This window comes from Balaenoptera borealis, assembly GCF_965194805.1.
Source record: "Balaenoptera borealis genome assembly, chromosome: 6".
Lineage (NCBI taxonomy): Eukaryota > Metazoa > Chordata > Mammalia > Artiodactyla > Balaenopteridae > Balaenoptera > Balaenoptera borealis.
In genome coordinates, this window is record NC_138863.1 from 19,027,873 (window position 1) to 19,040,050 (window position 12,178).

At 57.5% G+C, this 12,178-nt stretch overlaps 1 protein-coding gene across 6 annotated transcripts; it reads right to left on the bottom strand.

The window, feature by feature from the left end:
* Positions 1-4,969: 4,969 nt before the first annotated feature.
* Positions 4,970-10,945, bottom strand: CTDSP1 (CTD small phosphatase 1). Of its 6 annotated transcripts, none has more exons than XM_082396459.1 (8): positions 10,562-10,945; positions 9,025-9,173; positions 8,762-8,794; positions 8,459-8,563; positions 8,287-8,343; positions 7,558-7,650; positions 7,245-7,430; positions 4,970-6,703 (listed from the first exon to the last, which is right to left on the bottom strand). In XM_082396459.1, the coding sequence occupies exons 1-8, from the start codon at positions 10,626-10,628 to the stop codon at positions 6,575-6,577; spliced, it is 819 nt and encodes a 272-aa protein (XP_082252585.1). In that variant the 5' UTR covers positions 10,629-10,945; the 3' UTR covers positions 4,970-6,574. The 6 variants fall into 6 exon arrangements, with proteins under 6 accessions (XP_082252585.1, XP_082252586.1, XP_082252588.1 ...); XM_082396460.1 differs by having other exon boundaries at positions 8,459-8,560; positions 10,562-10,944; XM_082396462.1 differs by lacking the exon at positions 8,762-8,794 and having other exon boundaries at positions 8,459-8,560; positions 10,562-10,931.
* Between the last annotated feature and the right edge of the window lie 1,233 nt (positions 10,946-12,178).

Here is a 12,178-nt window from a genome sequence, read left to right on the forward strand (position 1 = left end):
AAAAATCGCATTAATTTATAGTCGCACCAGCACTACAGGCATCTGCCTGTTTCCCCAGTACCAGACTCCAGCTTTTAAGAAAATTTCTGTCAGTTTGAATGTCCAAAAGAAAATTGTCTTTGTGTTGATTTATATTTCTTTGATTACCAGTGAGATAGACTATTAAAAAGTATATTTATTGTGGAATTCCCTGGCAGTCCAGTGGTTGGGACTTGGTGATTTCACTGCCGGGGCCGGGTTCAATCCCTGGTCAGGGAACTAAGATCCCGCAGGCCGAGTGATGCAGCTTAAATATGTATATACAGGCTATGCCTTCTGTGAATTTTTAATTGATTTGTTGCAGTTGTTTATATATTTAATGTATTAAGGTTGGTAACCTGCTTGTAATTTAGGGTATAGTTTTCTCTAATTTATTGCTTGCCTTTTAACTTAGCCTTAGAATTTTGGGGGAGACCTTTTTTTTTTGGCATGCGGGATCTTAGTTCCCCGACCAAGGATTGAACCAGGGATTGAACTCCACTCCCTGCAGTGCAGGCACGGAATCTCAACCCACTGGACCGCAAGGGAAGTCAGGAGAACATATGTTTTTAAAAATTATTTCCAATTTCTTAATTTTGATAAATGTCAAACATATAGAAAAGTAGAAATAATAGTATGATAGTATAATAATAAACACCCATGGACTCAAGAATTAACATTTGCTATATATATATATTTGAAAGTTGCAGATATTATTATACTTCAGTTCAAAATATTTGTCATACATCTCTTAAGAAGTAGAACAATCTCCTTCATAACTGTAATACGATTTTTGCAACTGAGAACATTAACAATTATTTCTAATATCATCTTCCATGAAATACATAATCAGATTTCTCCAGTTGTCCACAGGAGGACTGTAACACCTGGTTTCATTGATCCTTGATCAAATCAAGATCATGCATTTCCTTTGATTGTTATGTCTCTTCAGTATCTTTTAATCTAGAAGAGTCCTGCTACTTTTTTCTATGACATGGGCTTACCCGAGTCAAGGGCAGTGTCTTGTAGAGTGTTCACACTGGGATTTGTCTTTCTTTGTGTATTTTTTTTTAAATTTATTTTATTTATTTATTTATTTTTGGCTGTGTTGGGTCTTCGTTGCGGTGTGCGGGCTTCTCTTGTTGCGGAGCATGGGCTCTAGGTGCGTGGGCTTCAGTAGTTGTGGCATGTGGGCTCAGTAGTTGTGGCTCGCGGGCTCTAGAGCACAGGCTCAGTAGTTGTGGCACACGGGCTTAGTTGCTCCACGGCATGTGGGATCTTCCCGAACCAGGGCTCGAACCCACATCCCCTGCATTGGCAGGCGGATTCTCAACCACTGCGCCATCAGGGAAGCCCCTCTTTGTGTATTTTTAAATTTGTTCCTCTTCCTCCTGTATTTCCCACAAACTGAAAGTACCTCTAAAGGCTTGGTAGGTTCTGGTTAAACAAGTTTTTCAAGAATATGTGAAAAAAGACAGTGTTTCTCCAACTGTAATATCTTAAGAATCACTGGGGAATCTGTTTGAAGTGCAGATTCTGATTCTATAGGTCTGGAGTGGGGCCTGAGACTCTGCATTACTAACAAGCTCCCAGGTGGTGCTGATGTTCCATTCGGTGGACCACACTTTGAGCAGCGTGGTCAAAGGTGTTGCTGTGTACTTCACACTGCCTGGCATCAGGAGGTATATAATGTCAGGTTGTCTCAGCATGAGTGAAGGCGAAGTTTGATCCCTTGATTACGGACGGTGGTGATTGTCAGATATCGCCACCTTAAAGGCACATTTCCCCCTTACAATTAGAGGTCATATTGGGGTAATCTTGGGGCAATTAGAAGTCATCTCCAGGCACTGGCAGAACAAAAGTTTCAGATTATTTACCACTTTCTACTTCTCCTTTTGTAATATTATTTTGTAATTCCTTTGTTAATGTCTGTTTTTCCCACAGTGTCTGTTTTGCTCACTGCTGTACCCTAGTGCCTGGTACAGAGTAGGCATGCAATGACTGTTGGAAGGAAAGAAATGGAATTTGTGATTTCTATCTTTGATAATATATTTAGAAAGCTGTTTTTAATTTAAATAGATTTTTATGTTTAAAAATTAATAAATGTACCTGGTAAAATAATTCAAAATATAAAGATATATAATAAAACGTGTCCCTCCCATCTTAAATGACTCCCACCCAGTCCCCCAGCTCTGCTCCCCACAATTAGCCACAATTCCCATTTCTTGTGTACCCTACGGAAGTATACAAAATTATATATGTATATTTGTGTCTACTTTTATATTTCTCTTTAGTGGGAAAACACCATCACCATTGCTATGAATCTTGCTTTGTTTCATTGAGCGGTTTATCTTGGCGATCATTCTGTATCCGCTTGGATAGTTCCACCTCATTGTTTTTCATCACTATATAGTATTCTCTGGTATAGATACAGTGACATTTATTTAACTAGTCCCTTATTCTTGGACACTGAAGTTATTTCAAGTGCTTTGCTATTACCAACAAGGATGAAATTAATACCCATATGCATACAAAGTTATATGCATTTTATCTACCACATAAATTCCTAAAAGTGCAAAAAAAGCTGCCTGTTCCTTCTGTTCTCTGTGTGCGTAACAAGCAAATAGTGAATAACTGAGCCCCACACCAGGCTCAGTGAGAGACATTCTCACAGCTGAAGTCTCCAAAGCCAGAAGTCAGGTTGCCTTCCTCCCTCCCCTCCACCCATGCCCCCAGAGCCAATCAGCCAGAGCTTCCTGCCAAGTTCATCTCCTATGTCACATCCATCGCTTCGTCCTTCTCTCCTCATTCTGCCTCAGCTTCAGTTCAGGTCTTCATCGTCTGTCTTCAGAACCACGGCTGTGGTCTCCCCACAGGGAGAGTCTTATGTCCCCATACCCCTGATTTAGCTTCCAACGCGCAGCTGCCAGGTTTGAGTAGGCCCCTCTGTTGTTCAGTGTCCCCCAGTGTCCCTCAATGGCACCCACTGCCCGCAATGAAAACGCCACTCCCTCGGTCTGCCTACAGATCTGCAATACCTCGCTCCTGCTTTCTGTGGCATCATTTCCCATCCTTCCCCCCACTGTGTGCAATTCCAAAATTGTCACTTCCCACGCTCCCTACTGTGGCCCTCCTGAAGCTCTGGCTTCCTTTCCTGGTGTACCTCCGCGCACAGACCACCTTCACCCGAACCTCATCTCCTTCCCAAATCCTCTGAGCCTCACTCCCGCGGGAAGGATTTCCAGTCCCCCCATGGCCGCCGCAGAGGGGTTAGGTGTCCCCTGCCCTCCGTGTTATCTCTTGCACTGCATTTGCAGCCTTTCAGGGTTGGACAGTCCGTGCAGGTGTCTTTCTCCACACTAAGGTGTGAGTTCCTTGAGAGCAGCGGCACAGCCTAGTGATGGCATGCCCCCCGCTCCTGGCACTGTGTCTGGTACAAAGTAAACTCTGATACACGTGGTTGCGTTGAACTCTGTGGGTGAAGTGTGTGGGGTGCGGGGTGCAGGAAGGCTGGCTGTGGTCTCGTTCAAAGTTGGGAGCTGTGGCGACTCTCTGGTGGGATGCAAATCTGGAGGGACTAGTGTTTGCATGGACAGCAGGAAATAATAGTGCAGGACCCCAAGCAGGGCCAGGGCAGAGGCAGGGAGGACTCGGTATTTACCCTGCCAAGGGCTCCCTCCGGGGCTTCCGCTCAGACTGGAGCTGGAGCTGACTGCACTGAGCGAGGGTACTGCGGCTTCTCTTCCCAGGTGGATGCTTCGTGACACTTTTCTACCAGGGAAAAGCAGCGGGGAGGCGGCAGTATCACACTGCAGATCCCCTCAGAGACTTGGGGGGCAGACCAGCAGGCAGCCTTGAGTCTGGATTCACAAGGTAAGGGTGTGAGGGGGTGGGAGGGGTAGGGGAGGTGGAGCTGCGGGAACAGGGATCAACCTTTGGGAGGGGCAGACCTTCCTTCCCCACAGTGGGTTTGTTCGGGCGGGCGGGATGGAGCCAGAAGCTACCCACTCCCGGGAGAGGGGGGAATGAAGCCTGCCCTCATTTTTCCAGCCACGGGCGGGGTGGGGGAGAGGGCTGGGTGTGTGCACCCAGAGGGCAGGCGGCGGAGGCCTGGCGCTGGGGACCCCGGGCGTCCGCGAGGACAGAGGCCTCTAGCGGCCACCGTGGGAAGCAGGAGAGGGCGGGCCGGGAAGGCACTTCCTGCCTGGGCTTGGGGCTGCCCAGTTTTGTAAAGGAAGTGCTGCCAGGGCCGGAGGGGCGGAGGCAGGAAGTGGGTCAGAGGCTCGTGCGAGGGTGCGGCCGGCGGGTAGTGAGAGGCCGCGGTCGGAGGGGTGCGGCGGTGAACGAGACCGAGCTCGCGACCCCACCCATCCTCCCCAGAGCCCCAGACGCCTCAGCCTGCCGGCATGTCCGGCGGCGCGGCGCAGCGCAGCCCGCGACGCCTCGGCCGCCCGCACGCGGCCTGGGTCAGCCGCGTTCCAAGTTCTTCCGTTTGGAGCTGAACTTGGCTTCCCTCTAACTCGCCCCGCACCCCACCTCCCCCCTCTGGGGCCTCATGAGCCCCTCCCCTCCGCTCCGGAGCGGAGACCACACCCCTCCCGTCTCCGAATACCTTCCAGGGGCCTCTCCTAGGGACGCATTTCAGCTTGCTTTAGAGCTAATAATATTGAGTCCTCCCTGTACAGGCATTTAATCAATTCTGTAAAGAGGGCCTATCTCCATTTTGCAGATTAGATAACTGAGGCCAACAGAGGTAGAATTAAATAGCACAGCCGGATGCACTCAGATCCATTCAAAGTTTGCACTTTCAGACTTGAAGCCCCAGGGGGCTTAGGGCAGCCCTTCCCTCCACTACTACCGCCGTCGTTCCTAAGGGTTTTCTGAAGCGAGGTGTGGCTTCATGGGACTGCCCGCACGTCAACGCCCCCCCCCAATAACCACAGAGTCAGGATAGGGGGGGTCTGGCTTTCTCTTTAGTTCTCATCACACTTTGGTGCTCTCCATTACAGAGAAGGCACTTAGATGGGAAGGTCACCTGATTCAGACCAACCGTGTCCTCCCTCCCACCCCCAGCTCTCTGGGGGGGAAGGGTAACAACATCTCCACCTGACATCCCCCTTGGCACTGGTATGTGGGTCCCCTTAACCGATAGGCCCTGGGGAGGGCCCAAGGCCTTGACCTCCAGACTCAGCATTTGGGGGAGGGGTTCCAGATAAAGGACTCAGAGCTGGAAGGCAGCACGTCCTGGGAGCTGCCCCCAGCCAGCAGGGGGCGAGGCAGAGGGCTGCAGGGGTGGGTTGGCACAGGGGAGGGGGACAGCTTGGCCAGGCTTCCTGGAGCCCCCCCAAATCCCGCAAGAAGGGTCCCACCTCCTACAGATCCCCTAAAGGCACCAGTGAAGTATGGGGTGGGTGGGGGAGGCACCCGTTAGGTGGTGTAGAGACTCACACACGCACACACCGTGGTGAGCCTAGCATGGCGCTGGGCACAGAGAAGGTGCTCAACAAATGTTTTTTTGAATGTATGAATAAAGGGAGCGAAGAGGGTGTGAGGGACAAAGGACAGGGCCTGGGGCCCTTTGGCCCAGCCTGTTTCATTCAGAAAATAGCAGTTTAAAAAATGTAAAAATCCTTTCCCTCCTCCCCCCAGTTTATGGGCCCAGGAAAGGGGTGAGGGAGGGGTGTCTCCACCCCAACCCTTCCCTCTCCCCTTCCCCTAAAAATCTATATACACATATACATATTTATATGGCACCGCAAAGGGATCCTGCCTATGCCTCCACACTTGGAGCTGTGGCACCAAACCCCAGGGCCTCGGGGTGGTCAAGGCAGAGGTGAGAGGTTGGAGCTTGGGCCATGTGGGAAGCGGCCCTCAGGTGCTGATGAGGCCAGAGAAGCTGGATTCTAGGGTCCTGAAGGACAGACCCCTGCTCCCTTTACAAGTGGTAACAGATCTTCTACCCTCCCCGCCCTCCTAGGCAGAGATTGGTGGAGGCTATAGCAGTCCCAAGGTAGGAGGTGGGGCGACTGGGTCCTCCCCCACCAGCCTAGATTGCTGCAACCTGAAGGCTGTTCCAGGCAGAGCTGACCCGGATCGTGGCCCTGGGAAAATTGGGCCGAGAAGAGGGCTCTATGCAAGGCACTTGGTGTCCACTGTTCCCAGGCTGGGGGCCCAAGGCGTGGGGCAGCAAAACCCTGCCCCTCCCCCAGGCAGAACTGGAAGGGCCCGAGGGACCCAATTTGGCAGCAGAGAAACATGGCCGTGCAGAGAGAGAGAGAGAGAGAGAGAGAGAGAGAGAGAGAGAGAGAGAGAGAGAGGAGGGAGGCGGCACGCAGGGCCCCCCACAGGTCCCCCAAGAAGGAGGAGGTTCTAAGGCACTGACACAGGGACCCAGGGACTCGTCGCCCTCGGTGCAGCCTGCTGCCCCCTCCACAGCCTGGCCGGGCTGGCGGGGGAGACGCCCACTTCCCCGTGGCGCTGAGTTTTCTTAAGGAAGAGTCCGCGTATGAGTGGTGCAGGTGTGGTCAGGGGCAGGTCCTGGCCCCGTGGCGCCTCACTAGCTGCCGGGCCGAGGCTGCCTGAGCACTGAGTACACGTCATCCACACGGCTGAGCTGCTCGAAGAAGGGCAGGAGGTCGTGGAGCTCCGTGTCACTCATGTTGTCAAACCACGAGGCCACCGGTACCTGAGCAGATGGGTGTAGGGCGGTGAGGGGGGCAGGCGGCCCTGAGCACAGAATGTCCAGGTCGATCCTGAGCACCCACTGCTCGATGGGCCACCTCCTGGAAGCCCCTTACCCACAGTCTTCAAACATTCTGACGGCAGCCCCAGTGAGTCACATTTACACACAGGTCAGAGCAGAGGTTCTACGGAACCATACTTAACCTTGCCGTGTGCTAAGCACGCTAATATTTTCAGTTCTATTTCATTTAAAAAAAAAAAAATCCCAACTAAGACGCACTAAATTATTTCCGTGTTCCACTAACAGCTCACAACTGGCGGTATGAAAAATGGAAACTGCTCCAGTGTCCAGCAGGGACCTGAGCCCATGGCAGGCACCCTGTATGTGCAGGCAGAATGAGCTGAGTGACTAAGAAAGGACAGAGAGCTGCAGTGGGTGGATAAGGCGGGTGGGCAGCAGGCATGGGTCACTGAGGAAAGACGGAGGAATGGGAGGGCGCCAGCCCCCAGCAGGGGCCCCTACCCCCATCCTGCCCGGCACTCACGGCGTTATCTGGATGGAAGACATAGGAGGCGGGCGAGTTGTCCAGGATGAGCACCCGCCGAAGGTCTCGGCCCAGCCGGCTCAGGTCCTTCACGTAGTTCCCCCGGTGGAAGACGCATGACTCACGAAACAGCCGCGCTCGGAAGGCCCCCCACTTGTCCAGCAGGTCAGCTACTGGGTCTGCGTACTGGGGGGCAGGAGGTGGGTCATCCAGGGCCAAGGGCGACCCAGAGGTCACTGCCCAGAGGTCGTGCGCTGGAGGCGGATAGGAAGCAGAGATGCCCCAGGAGGCCTTCGGAGGGTGGAGGGCTCACCTTGGCAAGGCTGGCGGTGAACAGCACGCATTCGAAGAGCTCACCCATCCGCTGCAGGAACTCATCGACGTGGGGCCGCTTCAGCACATAGACCTGGGGGGTGGGCCAGTGAGGGGACTGCTGGCCCACAGGCCTGGGTGGGGTGGGGCGGCCGGGGGCTGGGAGGGAGTGGGTGGAGGAGGCACAGGAGCACAGGAGGGAGGCTGGTCCCAGGGCCTGCGGGCTCCACTCAGCAGCCGGTGCAACCACCACTGGGGAAAACACCCACCCACCCAGAAGAGAATCAAAATGAACCTCCAACTCCTGGTTTCGGGCCCTGCCTCAAAGGGAATCACTAATTCCCAGCCCCTTCCTCCACCATGGCCTCAGCCCGATGTAGGGGCCTGGGGGCAACCCCCTCACCCCAGAGCTGCAGAGCACCGGCCCCCGAGCCAAGTAATGGAGAACAGGCTGGACAGCACACAACCTATCCTGAATTACTTGAACTGGGTCCCGGGCAGGGTGGGGCGAGGGGGCACCAAAAAGGACCCCAACTCCCTGCAGGCCTTGGAGTCGGGCCAAGTCCCTGAGGGTCCATGTGACCTTAGGCAAGTCTCACACCCTCTCTGGGCCTCTGACATTCCACACCTATCAGAGTCCCATCTGGGACTCTCAGGATTGGTGGGAAGAGCCTGGGGTCTGGAAGACAGATGCCAAGCCTACCACCTCCCCCCACACCCGGCCCCTCACCTGGTGGACCACCCCATCAATCTCCACAGGGATGATGAAGTCGGCATTGTTGACTGGCTGTGAGGGGGGAAAAGAGCTGCTGGAGCTGGGGCGAGGCCCGCCGAGACCGCCTCCCAGTCCAGGGCAGACTCCCTTAGAGACCCGGGGCTGAGGGCTGCTGCGCAGGGCCCACCTTGAAGGAGCTGTGCACCAGGGTCTCGTCCAGGTCGATGACTACGCAGATCTTGTCCAAGTCCTGGGCCTTGGCCTCGGGGAGCAGGTACTGGACTGGGGTCTGCTGTGGGGACGGGCGGGGCTGGCTGCGGGCACCTCTCTTAAGCCCCGGTCATTTCTCCTCCACATGTCTTCCCTCCCCCAGCCCTCTACCTGGCGAGCCACAAGGATAGTGGGAGAGACCAACCCCTTCCCAGCTTTGCCCCTGCCAACTCTGGAGCCTGGGGTAGGCTGCCTGGCTCTCTGGGCTTCACTTCCTGACCTGGGAAACCAAGGAAGAGGAAAGCTTCCACTTCTGAAGGGGAAATTCAGAATTCCTGTGGTTGGGGGGGCCCTCCCCTGGGAGGCAGTCTTGGGGCATTCAGGGCTGGGAAGGCCTGGGAGGGTGGAGGGCTTGGTTGGGGGACAGGGGGGCTCCCCCCTCCTTCCAGGGCCTACGAGCGGGTCATGAAAAGCCCCCTCCCCCTAAACCCCCTGAGGGCTGAGCCCAGGTGCCCCTGCAGCGCCCTCCTGACCATCACACACCTTGGGGACAGCACCGTTCTCCTCCACGAGCAGGGGCGCCCCACTGTGGGCGGGCAGGGCCTCCCCATCATCCCGGCAGACGCAGCAGAAAAGTGAGTGGAGGATGCCCCGACTCCGGGGCTTCTGAGAAGCCGCTGACTTCTGGTCACCTGAAGCAGGGAGGCCCAAGGTGGGGGCAGGCACACTGACTGGCCTGCAGAGGTGGGCACGTGTGCCCAGGCGCGAACCCCTGGGCTGAGAGGGTCTGGCCGTGCTGCCTTCATTGAGGGAGACACATGAAGGTGGCATCCTGATAGTCTTGGCTCCAGGCCACCCCTCCGCTCCCCACAAGTTCTTCTAGTGTGGGTACAAAATTACCCACATTAGGGAGTGGGCTGGATGGAGGCGGGGAATGAAGGTGTTTTCTCTTCCTAACAGCCTCCATCACTGCTGGGGGATCAGCCCACTGGGGGCACCTCCTGACACCCCCCTGTACCTGAGCAGCCCCTATTCAGTAGGGCCCCTGCCAGAGAGGGTTGAGGCCTGGGGCCCTGGGGCCCACTCCTACCTTCCTTCCCCTCCTTCCATCCTCTCCGCCTCCAGAGGTCCAAAGTTCTCCCTGAGGCTGGGCCCAGAGACAGGCGGTGGGGGCCTGGGGCCAGTGTCCTGCCGCCATCTGCCGGCCCCTCCTCCTCCGCCCCCGCCCGGACCTCCAACTTAGGTCCCGCTGATAGACGGCCCGCCCTCCAACATCCCCTCCACCCGGCCCGGGCAGAGCTAGGCCCAGGCCACAGGTGCGAAGACCTGGAGGTACTTCCTAGCTTCTGAAGTCAACACCGGGACAGGGAGAGGCAGACCCCCTGCCCAGACCCGTCAAGCCCCGGGGTGCCCGGCCGAGGCCGGCGGCATCTCGGGTCGGTGCGTGTGCGCACAGACCCAGCGCCCACCGGCCTGCAGCCGGGGCTCCGAGTTCCCCGGTCCGACGGGCGCGCTAGCGATCCTTAAAAGCGGTTGCCCCTCTCTACATCTCCGAGAGGCTCGGCGCCTCCACGAGTGACACGAAAGTTTGTGAAAAACGTGGCTGTGTGGTAGCGGGAGATCCTTCCAACCCTCCCCAGCCCGCTGTCACCTCTGCGCCCCCTCCCTCGACCCGACCAGACCGCGGCCCAGAGGGGGCGGAGTCTCAGCTGGTGGCCTGAAGGCGCCCTCTTCAACCCCCCCATCTCCCAGCCCCACTGGCGCCAATGGGGGGGAGGGGGCGACTCTCGGGCATCGCGCACAGCCAGTCCGGGAAACCCGGAGGGCGCCCCTTCTCTACCCCTGCCTCAGTTTCCCCACCTCGAGCAGACAGGAGCGCCCAAAAGGGGGCAGGCCCCGCCCCGCGTCTCTGAGCCTCTGCGAGTTCAAACTCTCAACCAGCTCCCCCTCCGGTTGGAAGCTTCGGGCCCCGCCAAGTCGGGAGCCTGGGGCGGCAGCTGCGGCTGCCCCGGGGAGGGTCGCGGCCCCCTCCACCTCCCCGCAGCACCCGGATTGCGGGCCCCTCCGCGCGCCCCAGTACCTTTGCTCCGTAGCGGGCTCCGCGCTTCCTCCTTGCTGATCTGAGTAATGACGGCCGAGCTGTCCATGGGGCCGGGCGCGCTGCGCTCCGGCCGGACTCTGGCCCGGGCGCCCGGCCTCCCCCCCGGCTCGGGCCGGAATCGGGGCGCGGGGGGGAGGGGAGGGGTGGGAGGGAGGGATCCCCGCGAGCTTCGGAGGGGAGGGGAGCCAGGTTCTAAGGGGGAGGGGGAGGGAGGGGGCGCGGAGGAAACTTTGTTACAACATGGAGTTTCCTCCCCGCGAGGCGGATGCAAACATGGAACCCGGGCGCCGTTTCAAGGCTCCCCCTTAAAAGGGCAACGGTTTCAGCGTGACCTGGACTTGGCCGGGGCTTTCATCACTTCTGGGGCCGGCGCGGCTTGGCGGGCTAGGAGGCGGGCCCGGCCGGGTTCCTGCAGCACTCCAGGGGGCGTCGCCTCCCTTCCTGCCGCCCGCCCGCCTGCGGGGCCGAGCCTCTGCGGCTGCGTGGCAGGGCCGGCACCCGGCCCACTGTTCTCCCGCGCTGGGCGGCCAGGGGACAGGGCCCGCCCGGAGCGCCCACGCCCGGGAGTGCCCCGAGGGCGGCGCGGCTCCACCTCTGCACATTCCGAGGGTCGGGGGCTGGCAGCTTCTCGGTTTCCTCATCTGGGAAATGGGGTAACACCGTCTAGTCTGTAAAATGGGTCTCTCCGGCGGTCTAGGGGCCATCTCGCAGGGAAGTCGTGAGCGTACAAAGACTCTTTGCTACCTTCAAACGGCTGTGCAGATCCACACAATTAGGCTCTTAACCTAATTGTGACCTAACCATGACCGTCACCACCTACCGCAGTCTCGGGCCCCTTCCCCTAAACCCGGAGTTGTAGGGCGTGGAAATTCCAGCTGTCTGCCCCGGGATGCCCCCTGCCGACCTCTCCCAACCGGCTCACCTGGCGCCCGGCCACGTCCACTCCAGCCACCTGGCTTTCTCGCCAGAAGCCAAGCGCCTCCACGCCTCAGGGCCTTTGTACATGCAGTTCTCTCGACCTGGAATGCGCTCTCCGACTTCTCACAGCCAAATCCCACCGACCTCGAAAAAATGACACCCCCTCCAAGAGGCTTTTCTCGGCCCCTCCTCTACACCCAACGCCGGCCACGATGTGACTGTTGGGCAGGGGGGGAAATCAAGCGGCGGCCACATACAGTGGGGCCCCAATCCCTGCGGGCTCAATGCCCAACCGTGGGGACCACAACGTCAACTGGAGGACCTTGAACACCCGCTCCACCTGGGTCTGTGCAGACGCACCGGCGGGCGCGGGGCCCGCGTTTCCACGCAGATTCTTCACGAGGGAAACTCCCGTGTAGTGCGCGGTGAGGTTTGCGGGTGGGTTTTTTTTTTTTCCTGTTTATGAAGTTCTTTCCATTTGCCGTTACTATTTTGTGTTCACGTTTAAAAAATATTCATAACGCCAAGCCTTGACAAACACGCCTCAGCATTTCCTTACCCCGCCGGGCGGGGCGGGGCGGGGCGGGCGCGTCCAGTCCCGTCCGGCCGCTGGGTGCTAACGCGGCGCACGTCCTCCGGGCCGGGCGGAGGGGGAAGCCGGAGGGCGAGAGGCCCCGC